Source organism: Orcinus orca, chromosome 16 (genome assembly GCF_937001465.1).
Source record: "Orcinus orca chromosome 16, mOrcOrc1.1, whole genome shotgun sequence".
Lineage (NCBI taxonomy): Eukaryota > Metazoa > Chordata > Mammalia > Artiodactyla > Delphinidae > Orcinus > Orcinus orca.
In genome coordinates, this window is record NC_064574.1 from 66,263,958 (window position 1) to 66,284,437 (window position 20,480).

Below are 20,480 nucleotides of genomic sequence, written 5' to 3' on the forward strand. Positions count from 1 at the left end.
CTTTGTTTTTTGTTTGTTTCTTTGTTTGTTTTGTTTTGTTTTTTTGCGGTACGCAGGCCTCTCACTGTTGTGGCCCCTCCCGCTGCGGAGCACAGGCTTCGGACACGCAGGCTCAGCGGCCACGGCTCACGGGCCCAGCCGCTCTGCGGCATGTGGGATCTTCCCGGACCGGGGCACGAACCCGTGTCCCCTGCATCGGCAGGTGGACTCTCAACTACTGCGCCACCAGAGAAGCCCCTGCAGCAGACTTTGGCACTGATCAAAGATGACCAGCTTTTACTTGTCTATCCTAGGTTATCAAGGCTGCCTATAACCAAGTAAAAACAGTTGCTCAAGGAAACCTTTCTAATACAGATGTCCAAGTTGCCAAGTAAGTTTCAATATTAATGTTTCATGTTTCAATTATTTGAAAGTTGTATTTTTTCTAGTTACAACACTATTGTAATAAATACACAAAAAGGATTGAAAGGCACAGAAAAGTATTTAAAAGGAAAGGGAAATATACTCCTACCCCCTAGAGATATAATTGTTAACATTTTGATTATTTTCTTGACCATTTTTAAACATAATTGTTAATATTGTATATATACTTGTTAATAAATAATACTTATTAGTGTTTATTGTAGAAATTGAAAATTACAAAGACAAAAATTATTTTTCATTCCCTACCAATGATTCTTCTCTTTTTTTAACATTATAATGCTGTTTGCATTTATTCCATTTATTTTTATTACTAACAATTTGTCATAAACAGTTTTAATTGGTGTGTCAAAATATACTTATTGGACATTTTCAACAAGTTGGCAGTTTGAAATTATAAACTATAAAGGATATCTTTGGGCTTTAAAACATTTTTGTATTTCATATTACTTTCTTGGTATAGATTCGCAACTGGGCCAAGAGTTATAAACATTATAATGAAAGGCTGTGCATTAAAATATACGTTTGTGTTTATGTAATATTTTTATTTTTATATTTTGGAGTCACAATGTTGAAAGGTTTTACCAGTTGATAAGCACATTGTCAGTATATATGAGAGTGCCTGTTCTACCATAACCATTGGCAACTTTTTCCTCTTTACTGATTTGATAGACCAAAAAATATATCTGATTAAAAGATTGCAATATCTGTCTCCTATTTGGTGATTTTTAAATTCCCACATTGAAAGTGCTAACAACTCCTCTTAACTCAGTAGCTCGGGGAGTTTCTCTAAAAGAGACAGACTTTGGACAGAGTTGGAAATCAGCTTGCATTTTCATACAGGAGTTTAAAACATTTAAATTTGACTCCATCCATTTAGGACAATTCAGAATGTGAATCCTAAAACTCCGGAGGCCTCTATGATCATTTAGTATTGCCCACAAAGGAAATATGACAGGGTGAATTACAACCCAGGAGGGAACAGTCTTTTACCATTTCTGTTCTCATTAGTATTATTACTTTTGTTATACTGAACACACTAAGAAGTGCATCTCTCAAATAAGTACAACACAATTTATTAAATATTGTATACATGGAACCAAGGATCGATAGGATGCAGCTCTGCATGATTGCATCAGAAACAAACCTTATAATTAATTGAAACAATGGATAAGCTTAGGAGAAATCTGTTTCAAATCTAATTTATTTAAGAAAATGTATTTTCTTAATAAGTGTGGCACAGTTCTTATCAGGTACAGCAACATTTAGAAAATGGAATTTTGGTTGTTAATGTCAAGATATATTTATTTTCTGCCATTTTGATGGAGTTGATACTTTTTTTGTAAGGTTCTTACTCCTCCTATAGTGAAAAAGAGAAGGTGAGGTGTCATTGCTGAAGGGACAAACTAATAATCACTTGGTAAAGTTTATTGCAGGTAAAATCTTTTTTCAATTAAGTGGACAGTGTGGTAAAATTGCTACATTAAATTGTAATTATGTTTAAATGGAAGTCTTGCTACAGAGTGCCAAGGAGATTAGTTTGAGTTAAATAACTCAAGTGCCTTATTGAACATAATTTCTTCCTGGGATAAGTATGAATTGGATTTTGTTTTATTTCAAATTGATGTTTTTGTGCCCATATTTAAGCTACAGGGACTTATAAGACCTATACTGTCCTTCCCCACTTGCCCCACCCTCAGTGAGACAAATCCCAGTACACAAATGGACTATGGGTGGGGTTAAGGGAAGTTATATTATCAGCACACAGCATTCTGCTAAAGGGACAGTGAGAAGAGCCCACATAGGGATGTTCTTTAATAGAGATACCTAAAACCATTACCAAAAATGTATCTAAAATAGTTGGTGAATTGAAGAAATAGAATGGAGACCTTTAGCACTGTAAGATTTCAAAGCTGTTAGTTAGTTTGTATATTTACCCAAACATGTTTAAGGGTATGGGAACATACTTTGCCTTGCTCTGTAAAACTGGCATCTGCCTTAGTTGCACACCTTTTATTGGACAGGAACAAGCTGAAAGCGGGGTACCTAATGTCAGTGGAGTCTTCTGAGGGTTTCCTGGATGAAGTTGGGTCCCAGGCTCTAGTTGCTGGTTCATATGTGCCGCCATCCACAGTCCTTCAGCAGATTGACTCGGTAGCTGACGCTGATGTCATAAATGTAAGCAAATGAAAATTTATTTAACATCAAATAACTTGTCCTTAATGATCCAGTTTCAGAAGGAATGCGTAACCTTCCTTGGGTTGTATATGCTGTTCTCGTGGTGTTTGGTGCTTATGTACCTGGTGTGGAGGCAGAAGGGCTCATCCCCATATCTGCAGATAGCTTCCTTGTCAACTCAGGGTGATGTATCTTCCTCATGCAACTAAATTACCATTAGGTTAAACCATTTTAAATTCTTAAAGGTCAAGAAGAGTCAAATATTGGCAGTTTCATATGATTCAACCTAATTGTCAAGTTTGGTATTTTCCTCCTCACTCCTAAGAAATAAACTCTATCCTGCCAATCTTTCGCAATCTACCATCTCAAGATTTTCTTTAGTCTTCTCAACATAAGACCTTCTCCTGCCCCTGCTCTATTTTTTTTTTCCACATATATTGTTTCCTATAAAATTGAGTTGTTTTGAGGGCAAGGACTATGTCTTATACCTCTTTGTATTCCCTGCTATGCCTAACAAGTACATGAACTACAGAATGAACCCAAAATCAGTCCTTTCTGTATTAAAAATGCCAACTCCCCTTCCATGGTCGAGGTCTTAACCATCTTCTCACCAAGGGGTCTCCCCTTGGGGATAGAAAAAAGGAGCAGGCTATTTTAAGATAGCAGCCCTGACTTGATTTCACTTGAACCATAAGTTCATCATTACATACTCTTCCAAATGGCTGTTCTCATCTTACATACCATACTATCATGTGAGTCCAACCCAGCTGCCTGCAACACTGTCTATTAAAAAAGCTGACCTGAGATAATGTGGGACTGCTCCTCGTGGTATTGCACTTAACCTAAACAACCAGCCTTTGGACTCAAAGTAGCGGCATAAGGAATACTAGGATATAAAGTGTAACTTTTAAGTTAACAATCAGTTTATTTTTATTGACTCAGACTATTTGCCATTGCAATACCAAAGCAGGGAAGTACAGCTCTGCTCAAGGAGACTCTGCCCTGTTTTGCAACGTCAGAAGGGTTTTCCTTCTCCCTCTTTAACAGCTACGCTCCTATTTAGAGCACCACACTTGCTCAGTCACACGTAGGATGAAATACTCAAAGGAACAAGTTTATCTACTTGCTTATTTCTATTAACTTTCTGTCTTATTTTGTTTGTTTACTTAAAGGCTGCAAAGAAGTTTGTTTCTGGCCGGAAGTCAATGGCAGCAAGTGGAAATTTGGGGCATACACCTTTCGTTGATGAGTTGTAGTACTGAAACACATATTGCAGGAAAGAGCTGAACATTTTCTCAACTAAGAGCAGCAAGTATGTGAAAGTGAAAAGTCTTTAATGTAACATTTATCTTTTTTTCCAGTGAGATGAAATATCAAAAAGCATAAATGCAGGTAATTGTTCCCAACTGACCTAAAGTCAATAAAACTTCTGTTTAAATGTTTTTCTTGCGTTTTTCCTAATCAGTTAATCAACAAGTATTTGATACGTGCTGAGTTTTTGTTTTAGATGCTTTAAAGGAGAACAGGAATATAATAATAAAGTACAGAAGCATGAGAAACTATTAAAAATTAAGGCTAAGTGGCTATCAGAGTAACTATTTCCAGATTATTATTGGTGGCTTTTTAAGATAAACACAGTTAAAAGTCTGTCTTCTTGGGTAAGAATAATTAAATGGTCTGAGTTTTACCCCCTTTTTTGCCTTTTTTGCGAAAGAGTTATTTGTGAAAAATATAAATTCCCTGCCAGTCATATCCTGTATTCGCACTGCTTCATTTTATCTTCACTGTGGCAGAATTTTGTGGGTTTTTTTCCTCGCCTTCTCCCTCATCTGTTTCTATCCTATCTCTTTCAAGTAATTAACTATCAACCCAACATTCAAAGTAACAGTAGGGGGACTTCCCTGGTGGTCCAGTGGTTAAGAATCCACCTTCCAGTGCAGGGGACACGGGTTGGATCCCTGGTCGGGGAACTAAGATCCCACATGCTGTGTGGCAACTAAGCCCGAGCGCTCTAGGGCCCATGTGCCACAACTAGAGAGCCCTTGTGCCGCAACTACTGAGCCTGCACGCCACAATGAAAGATCCCACATGCCACAACTAAGACCCGGTGCAGCCAAATAAATAAATATTTTTTTAAAAAAAGTAAAAGTGGGGCTGAAAAGGGGGAAAAAAACTAGTGTGAACAACTAGGCAAAAATCTCATTTCTTTTAAGTAGGGCACTTGAAGTTTACAAACGAGAAACTAAAGTAAAATGTGATACTTGAAGAGTAAAATTCTCTACTGTGTTTACACATTCTGATATTGGGTTCCTCTGCTGCATTTTCTAAATGATGAGACATTCTTCTCAGAAAGGAGGGTCCTAAGGATCTGAATAATTGTGAGGCCTGTGAAACCCCAAGGAAATCTTCGGATATCACACTGAAGAAGGTCTCTAAAGGCTTTACAACACACTCGTGAAAGAGAAATGTTAAGTCTGTACATATTCCTGTAAGTATAGCAAATGTATACATGGCAGTGCACAAAAAATGGGTGTTTTCAAGACAAATGCTCCTGTGGTCACAGATTTGCAAACTGCTGCCTAACCAACTTTTTTTTTTTTTTTTTTTTTTTGAACTTAAGCAAGCTTTATTTGGGAACGCTCCCGGGCGAGGTTCATTGGTCCGAGAGAAAGGGGCCAGGGAAGTCGCCTCCTAACCAACTTTTGATACAGGTTCACTCTTGCCCTTTTCAGCATGGGCATAGTCTTCGAGCCAAAATGCATCTGAGGTAGAGGAGGCCGAGGAGGAGGAGGAGCTTTCGTTGTCTTGCTTCACCATTGTCCAGTATGGAGAAGGGGCCCTCACTTCTTTCTTGTGGTCTCTGTGAATCATCACGTCACAGTTACTGTCTTTTCCTACACTAAAAGTACAGTTCTTCTTTTTATATCCATGCCATTCTCTGGAGATAGACATCGGTCTCCTTGCAGGGTAATGCCCAGTGGACCGTGGATATTTATAGTACTTAAGTCTTTTATCTAAAACTGCATCTTCATTGTCATCACTGCTTGTGAAAGAGTCATCTTTTGCCTCCTCAGTTTTCTTTGTTGTGCTGAAATGAGAAGAATAGTGAATGAAATGGATTCTTAATGTCTGAACATTCATTATCACCTAAGAGATTGTCTTACAACCTGCTTTGGTTCGTAAAAGAATACAATTTAGCTTTAACACTACCTTTCTGTGTTATTGAAAATTTTCTCTTTTTAAAATTACCTTTAGGGAATTCCCTGGCAGTCCAGTGCTTAGGGCTTGAGCTTTCACTGCCGAGGACACAGGTTCAATCCCTGGTAGGGGAACTAAGATCCCACAAGCCACGAGATGCAGCCAAAAAAAAAATTACCTTTAAATTTGTTTCCATTCCTAAATGGAAATCAAATTCTGCCCTAAATTATTTCACATTACTTTAAAAAGCTTTGCACAGACTTAAGCCAGACTATTGACCAGAATATTAGCAGGCCTTAACGGTGGGTTAATTTCACTTCACACAGAATGACAGGTCAATGTGGCCATCTCCTCCACAGAACTCAGTTTTCATGGGTCACATGGGGTCGGCAATAACAGAATATTACTGATTTCCAAGGGGACGTCCAGAAATAATGGCCCTCAAAGACCTTCAACATGCTAATCTGAGTCTTTTTCTTCCCCCCCCGAGCATCATTCTTTGCTTCTCATCTGGGTTTACATATGTGGATCTGTAGAATACCCTTCTATCCAGATGTCTCATCACTCACTATTCCACCTCGCTGTTGCCATCCAAAAACTTGTAAAGACTTTTTTTTTTGTAATTTGCCAACAGCAGACTTTTCTAATGAACTTTTCTAATGGCAGCACGTGCACCTGCTATTATTTTCCTGAACAAATGCTGTCTGTTACCTGCTACCTCTCATTCTGGTGCTGGATTTGCCAGATCCAAAACCAGACCTTTGTAATTATGAACCTTGGTTACCTTCTCTGTTACTTTCTGTGCTGCTAATAGGAAATAGATTTCTTCCCTACCCCAGTCCCTCCAAGCTATCAGACTTACTGGTGTTTTCACTAACATCCTTGGAGGCCTGCCTGTTTTATTTGTCCTAAGCTTTTGAAGCTTTTCCTAAAGTTTATCTCTTCTGGAAATGACAGTTGGTGTGGAGTCAATTTTACAAAGGGCCACTAGTCTTAATTGTACTATTTTCTTTTAATCCTTGATTTAGTGCTGTGCAAGGAGATTCAGATCTCAGGACTAGAACAGTTTGCCTTCAGAGTGCAAAGGACATCCTTTGTAACTGTATTAGATAACCATCAAGGACAGGCGGCAGAGCCAGGTTCTTATTGAACTGCATTAGATAGTGACGCCACAAGCCAGCAGAGGTCAGGGTTAGCTGGAAACAGTTTTTATACGACTAGGCCTGCCCAGAGCAGCATATGGAGTATTCTCTCCGTTGTGCACACAGTGCTGTTTGCTCCTGAAGGAAGTCATACCAAATAAGCCTTTTCCTTCCACTTCTGCCCCTTCCCCGCCCTCTTCCACGTAAGATGCTAAAATGCCTTAGCTACAAGCACTTTGCTTAATTAAGAAAGGGATTCAGAACATGATTGATATTGTTCCTAAGTTTGTGGATTTTAGCCTCATACTTAAGTTGTGCTGTTCTGTGTTTGCTTTTGAATGGTCAAACTGCCGTCCTTAGATTTTTAATACTCTGAATCTCAAACTCAGCTTAGAATGTAGTTGTTCTATAAGCAAATGGTTAAGAGCTCAAGTTCGGGAGCTGAACTCCCCAATACAAGGTCCACCAGCTACGTGTGGCTGCTAAATTTAAACTGGTTAAACTTGAATAAAATTTAAAATTCCTCAGTTACAAATCTTCACATTTCAGGGGTTAGTAGACACCTGTGGCTAGTGGCTACCACATGGGATAACGCAGATACAGAACATTTCCACTATCACAGAAAGTTCTTATTGGACATTGCTGCTCTGGAGACAGACATATACCACTTAGCCCTGTGGCCTCTGGCAAGTTTATACACACTATTGCCTTCAGTTTTCTTATCTGTAAAACGAGGATAAATAAAAAGAATTGGCATGAGGATTAAATGGTATAATGCTTGTAAAGCAGTGCCCACCACATAGTAAGCAGTTATCACTATTATCATTAATGATTTTTAATCAAATCAGGATTGGCTTAGTTATTGGGAATTTTTTCCCCAATCTGTACCTCATCTGAAGGGGACAACTGCCCAGCTCTAGTCCACTGTCACCGTGTGGGAATGCAAGCCCATCTTCTAGTTTTTTCAGGAGAAACCAGAGATAAAGACTCTTTGCATGAAATCTTGGATTTGTAAATTTAGCGATTCAAATATTTTTTCATTAAAAATTTTTTTGAGGGCCTCCCTGGTGGCGCAGTGGTTGAGAGTCCACCTGCCGATGCAGGGGACACGGGTTCGTGCCCCAGTCCGGGAAGATCCCACATGCCGCGGAGCGGCTGGGCCCGTGAGCCATGGCCGCTGAGCCTGCGCGTCCGGAGCCTGTGCTCCACAACGGGAGAGGCCACGGCAGTGAGAGGCCCGCGTACCACAAAAAAAAAAAAAAAAATTTGAAATACACAGAAAAATGCAAAAAAGTTGAAGAAAATTATAAATACCTTGGTAGCTACTGCCTAGGTCAAGAAATAGCTTATTACTGCCCCCTGGAAAAGCCCCCCCTACGTATCCTCCTTTCTCTCTACAGTGTTTAAAACACTGAGGAAGACAAGCAAAGCACATCTGCTGGCCATATCAGTTCCTAGGGCCACAAGTTGGACTCTAAAGTAATGTCTATGGAATATGGGCCATTTTTTAGTCTTAGTAAAGCCCCTAGCCATATTTCTTTGAGCCTATCCCAATAAGCAAAGGTGCACAGCTGTAGCAACTAGTGGTCAGTAATCTGGTCAGAATTAATAAGGACCACTCTTGTATCAGAGCACTGAATTTGTCACTTAAAGAAAAGGGAGATGGAGAAATCAAGCACAACCCATAAATTTCTGACTTGTTTGACTATGTGAGTGTTCTTCCACTAGGACAGTGGCAAGCTGGCTTTTGATTTTAGGCATAATGAGTTTGAGGGGTTTATGATACATACAAATGCAGATATCAAGTGGATGTTTATACAAGTTTGGAGATAATACAATTTGAAAATTATTAATTTATGGATACTAATAGAAACCACTGAAATCAAGTTCTTTTTTAACATCTTTATTGGAGTATAATTGCTTTACAATGTTGTGTTAGTTTCTGCTTTATAACAAAGTGAATCAGCTATACATATACATATATCCCCAGATCTCCTCCGTCTTCCATCTCCCTCCCACCCTCCCTATCCCACCCTTCTAGGTGGTCACAAAGCACCGAGCTGATCTCCCTATGCCATGCGGCTGCTTCCCACTAGCTATCTGTTTTACATTTGGTAGTGTATATATGTCCATGCCACTCTCTCACTTCATTCCAGCTTACCCTTCCCCCTCCCCGTGTCCTCAAGTCCATTCTCTACATCTGCATCTTTATTCCTGTCCTGCCCCTAGGTTCTTCAGAACCATTTTTTTTTTTAGATTCCATATATGTGTTAGCATACAGTATTTGTTTTTCTCTTTCTGACTTATTCACTCTGTATGACAGTCTCTAGGTCCAGCCACCTCACTACAAATTACTCAATTTCGTTTCTTTTTATGGCTGAGTAATATTCCGTTGTATACATGTGCCACATCTTCTCTATCCATTCATCTGTCGATGGACACTTAGGTTGCTTCCATGCTGCAGTGAACATTGTGGTACATGTCTCGTTTTGAATTATGGTTTTCTCAGGGTATATGCCCAGTAGTGGGATTGCTGGGTCATATGGTAGTTCTATTTTTAGAGAAATCAAGGAGTTTGCTTAGGAGATTGAGAGAAGAAAGCCAAAGATTAAACCTTGAGGAACTCCGAGGTTGGGTAAAAGGAGATCAAGAGGAAGTGACTAGAGGAAATAGGAAAATCATGGGAGTATGGTATCCCAGAAGTCTGGGGAACATGCTGTTTCAACCAGAGTTGAGTATACAGTGTCTAATGCTGCTCAGAAGCCAAGCAAAATAAAGACTGAGAAGAGTCCACTGAAATCAGCAGCATGAAGGTTGTAGGTGACCCTGGGAAAAAGGACTCAGCCAAGGCCTGCACTGAGGGGGGAAATGGTGTCTCCTGAGGAAATGGCAAAGTCTAGTACAGCTCTTTCAATGGGTTTGGAGTCAAGGGACAGGGCAGTGGCTGGAAGGAAAAGGAGAGGAGAGTGGAATTAGGTGGGGTTTGCTAAGATGGTAGAGGTTTTAAAAGGGCTTAAATGTTATTGGGAAGGATCCAGAGAGAGAAGTTGAATATGCCGGAGACAAACGAGGAAATGGGATTCACAGCACATGTTTAAGGGCTAACTTTGGAAAAGGCGGAGTCACGCATGTAAGTTTGGAGGTGGAGTTGCCATTGGATAGTTTGGTCTTTTTTTAAACTCCATGTCCAAGGCTCTTGCCTTTATCATTCTGCCTCATATTAGGTCCTACAGATTGTACTTTGCAAAAGGACTTAGAAACCCACTAAATTGTGGCAGTGTCATCAATCCCTCCTACATGGTCCAACTGATAGTTCTCACATTAAACTAAGACTCTACTTCATAGACCCTGGGAATTCTGTAGTATAACAAAGATTTCCTAAACTTAACTACTTACTGTGTAATTGGGAATTTGGTCTCAGGGATTAAATCATATATTTCTTGCCATTCTTGGGGTATGTCAATAAAATCTCGGTAAACCTTGATTTGTAGCACTGTTCCTATGGTGATATGTTGCAAAAGCTTTAAAAATTCTCGAAGAGTATATCCTAACACATTGGCATAGCCAACAGTAATCAAAACATCACCTGAAAAAGGAAAAAAAATTGGTAAAATTAAGATAATGGTTTAAAAGGATCATAACCATTTCTGGCTTTATTGTGTGATGTTTTTCTTTTTTTTTTTTTTTTTTTTGGGTGAGGTATTTCATTTTATGGGTTCATATTGTTGGTTCATTTTGAACCAAAGCCAGGCTTCAGCCTTTATTTAATAAAAATGACCCTCTTAGTGACATAAGTATCCTCTGAATAATGAAGAATACATGCAAGATGTTTCTTAATAGTGTGGTGGTAGATATTGTAGCACGTTTTTACAACATTTCTAAAGTCCTTGGTGTGACAGAGGCTAAAAACCATTTATAATCTGAATCATCCTTTAGGATTCTAAAAATGTGTTTCAAGTAAAATAAATGGCTATTACTATTAAAGAAAAAACCACTTAACACTAAGTGAATAAATGACCTTTCTATTATACCTGCCTGGCCATTTCCAATGCCCTTCACAGTAAGCAGACCATATTAAACATCAAGCCTTTCAGTTTAATGTTTGCCCTTACATAGTATTCGTTGAGCAAGTAATTCTACATGAAACACTGGACAATTAGCATGCTTTAATTAAGTTTAAGCTATGTATACAGAGAGTATGTCAGCTCAAAGGGATTTGACAGCTAGGTCCCCTACCATAGCACAGTGCTGAACAGACAGGGGAGGGTGATGGCCAACCATGGAGCTCCTGAGCCCCCAGCAGATAGGAAGAGAACCATATCTTGACAGCAAGCTCCTGGACCTCCAAACTGGATGTTAAAAAGACCAGTTATTCACTTGTACGCAGCAGCTAGGGCATGAACATGTAAACTAGGTCCAGTTATTTGTCAGTCTCCCTGGGTCACTGAACCTGGAGCAGGAGATGCAGAGAGGTGACAGGAGCACCCAGTTTCCATGGCCCTTTGTTCTCTCACCATTTTCCAAACCTGGTTCTCCAGGCTTTCTGGCAATTCTGTCAAACTCAGTGTTCTAAATCCAGTGCCTTAACAGAACTTTTCTATTGCTTGCATTGAAGACCTCTGACTACTACAAGGGCATTCAGCAAGAGAGGAAGGAATACAGGGAAACTGCTTTTTAAGGACAGACAGACTCACATTGGGTAAAATCTTAGTCATCAGCTCTTGCCAACATCCTGCCAAATGGTCATGGATACCTTATAGCTAACATCGGATAAAGTGACCCCAATGAGTCCCAAAGGACATGTTCACCTCTCTGTGCATGGGAAGCTAGAGACCCCTCAATCAACCTCAAAGACAGCTGAAGCCTAACCTCAGAGGAGAAAAGAGTCAAGATGAAGTACATGTTCTGATACTACTCCCCACTGTGCTATAATTGGGAATTATGCTGATCCCAAAGGAAGCCTCCAAGGAATGCCAAGGACAAATTTCCATAGTGCTAGATCCTATCAGCAACAAAAGTTCACAGTATTAAAGAAAATGAATACTTAGAAGGGTGAAGAAAACCTTCTGCTTTGGCCTTTAAAAATAGCTGGGGCTAACTTCAGAATGAAATAGGGCTTCTCCCGGCAACCTGCAGATTGTGTGATCTAAAACTGTTCACCCTATGGAGGTTAATTAAAATGGTGGGGGGAGGAAGAAAACGTCACTGGATGAGCTTACTTGCCTAATCTTAAAAGGAGTGTTTATGGCTTGTCATTCTGCATAATTATGTTGTTAAAGGGTGACTTTTATCATGAGGGCAGAAAATAAACAGCTTAATTCCCTGACCCTCCTGGCCGTAAACCAGACATATCTTTGTGTGAATGTGAGTACTCCGGCAATAGACATTAACGTTGCCTTTCATAAAGAAACACCAATTTAGTATTTATGTATATCAACATTATACATTTTCTTTCTGATTTAATGGGCTATAGGAACCACATTATATAAACTGTCTCGATTACCTATATTTAATCAACTTTGCAGCAGCCAAGCCACTACCATCTCTACAAACTAGGCTGTAAATTCCATAAGCTCTGTGTGGTTAGAGACCATGTATGTCTGGTTCATCATTATACCACAGCGCCTAGCAGGATGCCTACACAGAGCAGGCGTTCAGGAAAAGCTTATTGAATGAATGTGGCCTAGTAAGGGTGGTGACCAGTGCATGACTTGTATTTACCTTCAAAGCTATATTAATTTCTCCGAGAAAAGGGAGAAAAAGCTATACTAATTTCTTAAGACTCTGGATATCAGAGTTTGCTAAAGCTATACTAGCCAAAAGGATTTTAAAGTTTAGCCAGAATAAACTAATTAGGAAATCAAGATGAAGCCCTATTATTAAACACCAAAAAGAGAGAAATTCAAAACACATGAATGAGAAATAATGGGGCTGGGAGGTAATGGGGTCAAAAAAACATCAGGTTCATCACCTCTCAGAATCTCATAATCATTGTCAAAAGGACTGAGTTACAGAGTCTTTGAAACCTAGACCTTGAAGAGAAGTGGCTGACTTGTCATGAAGAGATTTGGGGCCCTGGACTTATTCTCTATTGAAATCTCTTTTCTAGTCAAAGGTATGGGCTTTCTAAGCAGATATGGTTTCAAGTCTCAGCTCTGACCACCCACTTAGCTCTGTATTGAACAAATTACTTCATCTCTCTAAGGCTCTATGTTTTGTTATCTACCTTCCAGGAGTGTTGCAAAGATTAAATGAGATAATAGATGTGGAAACACCTTGCAAAATGCCTAGGACAAATACTCACTTGCTATTCACTTATCAAACACAGACATAATAAATGTGCCAGTGCTGTAGGTAAGTTGTGGATTTAAAAGGTGATTTCAAGACTGCCTCTGACCTCCAGGAGCCCACTAACTGTAGCCCCACCAGGAGATCCTGTTTCATGTGCATGAAAGCATACTCCTGTCCCACTCTAGTGAGTGTGCACTCTGGCTATCAACCAGCATCTGTCCCCTGACCCCAGAGAAGCTAAGGAGAACAAGCAGAAAAGGCCCATGGGACCTGGCCTAGAGTTCTTTTGGTCTGGAGCGTCCAGAACTCTCTTTCTGTCAGTTTGTTCCCCAGCACCATTTTCTATGTGGAGAAAATGCTTTGGATTTTAAGGTGAGGTAAACTTTTGTAATAGCATCATTGATCTACTTAATTCTTTAATCCACTGCTTCTAACCCTAGCTGCAATTAGAATCACCTGAAGAGCTTTTAAACCATGAACTGCCCTATCCCCAAAGCCAAACCAATTGAATCAGAACCTCTGGGGACATGGGGCCAAGGCATTTTTGCTTTAAAAGGTCTCCAGGCGATTCTAATAGGTAACCAGAGTTGCAAACCAGTGGTTTAATCCACTGGGGGCTCCTGTACCACAATCATTTTTGGTTAACAACAACAACGAAAAAGATACCAGTCTAAAGAATCTCTAAGTAAGAACAGCCTAAGAGAAATTACTGCCAGTATTTCCATAGCACTGTAGTCCTCAAAGCACTTTCACAAAGATTATCTCATCAAATCCTAGCAACTTCTGACAAAGGTGGTATTATCCCAATTTAGAGATGAGGTGACTAAGGCCAGGAAAGTTAAGGGACTTTGTCCAAGGTCACAGAACTAGAAAGTGGCAGAGCCTGGGCCTGAATTCAGGCCAGCTCCCACTGAATGGTCTTTCCTTCCCACCACCTTACCATCCCATTGTGCGTCCCTGACTCCTGAGCACAGCACCAGGCCCAGAGTAGGCACTGGGAAAACGTCTTGAATTGGATGGAAAATTCATTCACCCAAAGCCAAGAGAAGCAGGGCAGTACTGACAAAGAGTGTAACACAGAGGGTTCAAATCCCCACTCCTTGGTGTGACAAGGTACAAGTTACTAAATATCTGATTCCTTCTCTGTAAGGTGGTTTAATGTAGAATCTAATCAAGGAATTTGGTAAGGTTGCAGGATACAAAATTAATGCACAGAAATCTCTGGCATTCCTATACACCAACAACGAAAAATCAGAAAGGGAAATTAAGGAAACACTCCCATTTACCACTGCAACAAAAAGAATAAAATACCTAAGAATAAACCTACCTAAGGAGGCAAAAAACCTGTACTCAGAAAACTATAAGACACTGATGAAAGAAATCAAAGATGACATAAACAGATGGAGGAATATACCACGTTCTTGGATTGGACGAATCAATATTGTGAAAATGACTATACTACCCAAAGCAATCTACAGATTCAATGCAATCCCTATCAAACTACCAATGGCATTCTTCACAGAATTAGAACAAAAATTCATATGGAATTTTACAGTTCGTATGGAAACACAAACGACCCCAAACAGCCAAAGCAATCTTGAAAAAGAAAAACGGAGTTGGAGGACTTGGGCTCCCTGACTTCAAACTATACCACAAAGCTACAATAATCAAGACAGTATGGTACTGGCACAAAAACAGAAATCTAGATCAATGTACAAGATAGAATGCCCAGAGATAAACCCATGCACATATGGGCACCTAATTTATGACAAAGGAGGCAAGAATATACAATGGAGAAAAGCCTCTTAAATAAGTGGTGCTGGGAAAACCAGACAGCTACATGTAAAAGAATAAAATTAGAACACTACCTATCTAATAAAATTAGAACACTACCATAAAAATAAACTCCAAATGGATTAAAGACTTAAATGTAAGACCAGACACAATAAAACTCTTAGAGGAAAACATAGGAAAAACACTCTCTGACATAAACCACAGCAAGATCTTTTTTGACCCACCTCCTAGAGTAATGGAAATAAAAACAAAAATAAACAAATGGGACTTAAAAGCTTTTGCACAGCAAAGGAAACCATAAGCAAGGCAAAAAGACAACCCTCAGAATGGGAGAAAATATTTGCAACTGAAACAACCGACAAAGGATTAATCTCCAAAATATACAAACAGCTCATGGAGCTCAATAGCAAAAAAACAAACAATCCAGTTAAAAAATGGGCAGAAGACCTAAATAGACATTTCACCAAGGAAGACATACAGATGGCCAAGAGGCACATGAAAAGATGGTCAACATCACTAATTATTAGAGAAATGCAAATCAAAACTATGATAAGGTATCACCTCATGCTGGTCAGAATGGCCATTATCAAAAAATCTAGAAACAATAAATGCTGGAAAGGGTGTGGTGAAAGGGAACCCTCTTGCACTGTTGGTGGGAATGTAAATTGATACAACCACTATGGAAAATAGTATGGAGATTCCTTGGAAAACTAAAAACAGAACTACCATATGACCCAAAAATCCCAGTACGGGGCATATACCCTAAGAAAACCATAATTCAAAAAGAGACATGTACCACAATGTTCACTGCAGCACTGTTTACAATAGCCAGGACATGGAACAGCCTAAATGTCCATCGACAGATGAATGCATAAGGAAGATGTGGCACATAGATGCGGTGGAGTATCACTCAGCCATAAAAAGAAACAAAACTGAGTTATTTGCAGTGAGGTGGATGGACCTAGAGTCTGTCATACAGAGTGAAGTAAGTCAGAAAGAGAAAAGTGCTAATGCATATATATGGAATCTAAAAAAAAAAAAAAAAAATGGTACTGATGAACCTAGTTGCGGGGCAGGAATAAAGAGATAGACATAGAAAATGGACTTGAGGACATGGGGTGGGAGGGCGAAGCTGGGGTGAAGTGAGAGTAGCATTGACATATAGGCACTACCGAATGTAAAATAGTTGGCTGGTGGGAAGCAGCAGCATAGCACAGGGAGACCGGCTCAGTGCTTTGCAATGACCTAGAGGGGTGGGAAAGGGAGGATGGGAGGGAGGCTCAAGAGGGAGTGGATATGGGGATATATGTGTGCATATGGCTGATTCACTCTGCTGTGCAACAGAAACTAACACAGTATTGTGAAGCAATTATACTCTAATAAAGGTCTATTAAAAAATTTAAAAAGAATTTTTTTAATGTAGAATCTACCTCAGGGATTGCCAGGAAGGTGAAATAAGATCATGCTTCTAAATGTTAATGATGATTAATACTGCCTACAAAAGAAGAAAGCTTTATCCACAGAGAGCCATAAACGCTGGAGTGACGCTGTGCCTGTATATGAATCCCACCTGCTAGATGGGGGTGAACCTCGACAAGGAACTCAGTCTCACTGAGCCTCAGTTTCCTCACCTGTAAAAGGGCAATGATAATAGCTCCTACCTAGAGGGTTATTGTAAGAATTCAATGAATAAAAATGCCCAACAGCGAAGGTTATACAAGTAATACCAACTGGCCTGCCCATTGAAAGCTCTCAAACAATGTCATCATTATCATTGTTACAGTGAAACCTGAGTCTCCCTGAAGGCAGATGGGAGAGAGAAAGCGGTGGAGTGTTTGGAAGGCATCGGGAAAGCACAGTCACCTGGCTGGAGTTTTCCATCCCTGGCTGCAGACCCCTTCTTAATGAGGTGGGTGATCTGAAGGTAGGGCCCATGCTGGATGATGATCAGGCCTAATCCCAGGCTACCCACAGTGAGTCTGGTCTCCTGAGTTTTGCTCAAGTTGTGTACAGATGGCTTGACCTTGAGGCGGATTTGTCTTTCTAAAAAAGGAGAGATTTGTTTTAGTCCTTCACCTAGACATCAGCATGACAGTAGAAAGCCAGACCCTTGGGGCAGTTACTCAACCTCTCTCTTCCTTAGTTTCCTCATCAGTAAAGTGATGATAATAAAAATGCCCACTCAGAGGGTTGTTATGAAAATTAAAGGAGATAGTTAAAGGGCTTTTGCACAGTGCCTAGCACACTGTGAATATTTAATTAATGTTAGTTATTATTATCCATTCACTTAACAAATAGTTATTGATACGGGCAGTGTGCTAGGAAACGTAAGTGTTTCTTGCCCTCATGGATCTTCTAGCCTAGTGGCTGAGACAAATATCAGTGAATCATGTAAACATATTTAGAACAACAAACTGTGACACATGCTATGAAGGAAAAGTTCAGAGAGCTCTGAGGGTGACCAACAGGCTAACATCTCCCGTGAGGAAGGCGGGCCAAGGCTTCACAGAGGAGGTAAAATCCGAATTGAGGTCGAAAAGACCAACAGGAAAGCTGTAAGCAAAGTAGGATGGGAGAGAGCAAATTAGATCAAGATTCGGAGACAGGAAAGAACATAAAGGAGACCAGTAGGGGGCAGGCAGGAGGGGCAAAGGCAGAGCAGACAGGCTGCTTGGCAGGTTTACCTCACAGAAAAGCTTAGAAGCAATTTCAGCAGGACAAGCTAAGGTCTGCCTTCAAAGAAACACACAAACAAAAACCTCTGGCTCTTATATGGATTGTGGAGTCCAGAGTGGAAGTGAGAAATGAGTTACTGCGTTCACCCAGAGCATGTCACCCAAGCAATGTCAGTGGAAATGGACAGTAGAGAAAAAGCATGTGGGAGGAAAATCCAGGAAAAATGGGTAGGGAGGTGTTGAAGTATGTTTTCTACAAAACTAAATCTCACAAGAAAAGTTTCAAAGATGGAGGAGTGATTTAAAACAACAAGTTCTTTTCCCCCAAGAGGAAGCTTCTGAGGAGACTCATTTTCAGTCTACAGGAAGCTTCTGGGGAAACTTGTTTTCAGCACACTCTTCCAGCATTTCACACACACAACACTTTCCCTTAAGGAGAAGTGACAAACTGCTACCTTGCCAAATCCATGTGACTGTGGTGTTTGGGGGGCCCAGGAGTCCTCCCCACTCCTGCGGGAGGGGCTTCCCATGCTCCCACATCTCCAGCTGCAGGGAGCTGGGCGGTTTCATGGCCCTTTCGACTCCAAGCAAGTGTCCTTGCCTATCTCCAACCTCACCCTCCCCCAAACCACAGATGCTCTCTGTCTGGAAAATAAAGTAACCTAGTATAAAGAAGGTACCATCTTCAAGACTTTCCAGGATTACAGGTCATCCCCTCCTCGAGCCTCTGGCTCCTGAGCAAACAGAGAACTGGCATCATAGACAGGGTCTGAGTTCCAACCTCAGCTTGCAAATTAAAGTGCTCATGATATAATCTACTATGAAGCCCAGTCTCAAAAGACAGCAGTGTTAAGTGAAAGAAGCCAGATTCAGAAGACTCCATACCATATGATTGCATTTTTGTGACATTCTCCATGGAAAGGGCAAAACTGTAGAAAACAATCAGGAGTGTCAGGAACTGGGGTGGCGAAAGGCACTGGCAGCAAAGGGGCTTCGTCACAAGGTAATTTTGGGGGTGGTGAGACCTCCACACCTTGATTGTGGTGGTGGTTAAACGTGGGTATATGATTATCAAAACTCACAAAGTTGTACACTAAAAAGGGGGGGCTCTTCCTGTATGTAAATTATAGTTTGATAAACAAATGATCGTGAGAGGCCCAAGAGTGTGACTTTCCCATTTTACAGAGGAGGAAAAGTGAAGAAGTCTTGATCCCTAGGACATCACCCAGTTACCCTTAACGCTTTTGTGGACGGCCTTCTTCATGGCCCCGGGACGGCAGGCCGATCAGGAGGGTCTCCCGGAACCGAAGCTGGAGTCAGTCCAACTCCCAACTGTTTGGAACCCTCCGGGAGCCGGCGCACTGCGGGCCGACCGCGGGCGGCGAGGAGATCTCGGGCTGGCCCCCAGGGGACGCTGCGACAACGTCGCCCAGACGTTGCGCTGCAGTGCGGTCACCACAAGGTCCCCAGTGGACCCTGGAAAACGCTGTATGTGAAAATTTTGGTGCAGAAAAACAAAACTTCTACGGACTAGCACAGTGCCTGGCTCAGTGGGTTCCTCACCCATTCTTGGGAAACGGAAATGGAGACGGTGGAGGAAGCCCAGAGGAGGGTGTCTCAAAGATGTGAATGGTCTACGGAGGAAGATCATAGCTAGTTCATACAAGAGCACAGATGCCCTGCTGCGCTCCCGATAATGGTGTTTTCAAATACTGTTATATCAACCGCGCCAACTGCTTTGGAACTGCGCTTTTTTCACGGATGTTTTGAATAAGAAAAGGCCAAGGGTGACCTGAAAAAAATGAGTCACGATTAGGAGAGGAATTAATTCTTCCTTCTTTTTTTTTTCCAAAATAATTCTTCCTCCCCCAGACACGTTTACTCATACAGCAAATATTTACTGGAAGCCCGCTCTGTGGTTTTTGCTGATGCTGGGGACACAACAGTAGACAAAACAAGCAAGGGCTCTATCCTCTTGGAACTTAGATTTAAAAAGCAGATGGAGTGGACAATTTGAGGAAAGTATGAAGTATCAAAAATAAAGAAGAAATAGAAAACAATGTAATGTAGTAGGTCCTATTGTCATCCCCACTCTGATGAAATAGAAAGGCAAAGCCTCTTGTGTTCATGCCTTCAGCAAATAGTAATCAAGCACCTATTAGTGTGCAAAGATTTCCATGGTAAACTGGGAGGTCCCAGCTTATTCAGCTGTTTCTGTGGCTCTACCCAGACAATAAACCAGGGCAGATTTCCGGTTGGATAAATCTTGTGTTGTAGTGGCTGCGACAGAGGAAATGCAAAGAGTCATCCCATTCCCTGTTACTCTCAACATCAAGGCATCTCCTGCAGGTAGCGCCTTGTGATAGATTGCCTGTTTCCTCCTCCAGTCTGGCAAGGCTTCTGTCCAGACACGAAATTAATTCTATTATGAAATGCATCCTTTTCCTCCATTTTCCTATCGGTAGAGAATGGTGAGAGTTTGAAGGAATAAAGCACATCAGCATTTAAGGTCCTGTGAGGGGAGCATATCAGTACCTGGCACACAGGGTCCATCCACCTTCCCTCCATCCCAGACTGAAAGCTCTTTATTGTGAATGCCAAGATCACACTGATTGGTGGAGCTGAAGGATACAAACTGTTATGGATGCTGTGCTGCCCAGATTCCCCCTTCAGGACTGAAGGACCTATTCCTTTCCCTCCACCCCAACCCTGCCACTAGCTGAAGAGAACCCCTTACCCAAATCACACCTACCCGGGGCAGCTAGCATCCAGTGACTGATCA

General features: G+C 40.9%; 2 protein-coding genes across 2 annotated transcripts in view; one reads left to right on the plus strand and one right to left on the minus strand.

Moving 5' to 3' along the window:
- Positions 1-4,040, plus strand: part of LOC101269781 (cytochrome b-c1 complex subunit 2, mitochondrial) — a 36,815-nt gene extending 32,775 nt beyond the window's left edge. Inside the window, exons 12-14 of the mRNA XM_004268555.2 lie at positions 294-370; positions 2,445-2,598; positions 3,771-4,040. Coding sequence (XP_004268603.1) covers positions 294-370; positions 2,445-2,598; positions 3,771-3,854 — 315 coding nt within the window. The 3' untranslated portion in view covers positions 3,855-4,040. The remainder of the gene's footprint in view (positions 1-293; positions 371-2,444; positions 2,599-3,770) is intronic.
- A 1,249-nt stretch (positions 4,041-5,289) lies between these two features.
- Positions 5,290-19,195, minus strand: PDZD9 (PDZ domain containing 9). Its single transcript, XM_033425957.2, has 4 exons — positions 18,932-19,195; positions 16,887-17,066; positions 10,335-10,524; positions 5,290-5,686 (listed from the first exon to the last, which is right to left on the minus strand). Exons 1-4 carry the CDS (start codon positions 18,960-18,962, stop codon positions 5,290-5,292), a joined length of 798 nt encoding a protein of 265 aa, XP_033281848.1. The 5' UTR covers positions 18,963-19,195.
- Between the last annotated feature and the right edge of the window lie 1,285 nt (positions 19,196-20,480).

What these genes read in the sequence shown, in the direction of transcription:
- PDZD9 (XM_033425957.2), bottom strand. Translation starts at nt 18,962, where the DNA reads ATGAAGAAGGCCGTCCACAAAAGCGTTAAGG. An exon ending in CGTCCACAAAAGCGTTAAGG is followed by an intron (nt 17,067 to 18,931) that starts GTAACTGGGTGA and finishes CTCCTTTTTTAG; the next exon opens with AAAGACAAATCCGCCTCAAG. An exon ending in GGATGGAAAACTCCAGCCAG is followed by an intron (nt 10,525 to 16,886) that starts GTGACTGTGCTT and finishes TTCCTTTTTCAG; the next exon opens with GTGATGTTTTGATTACTGTT.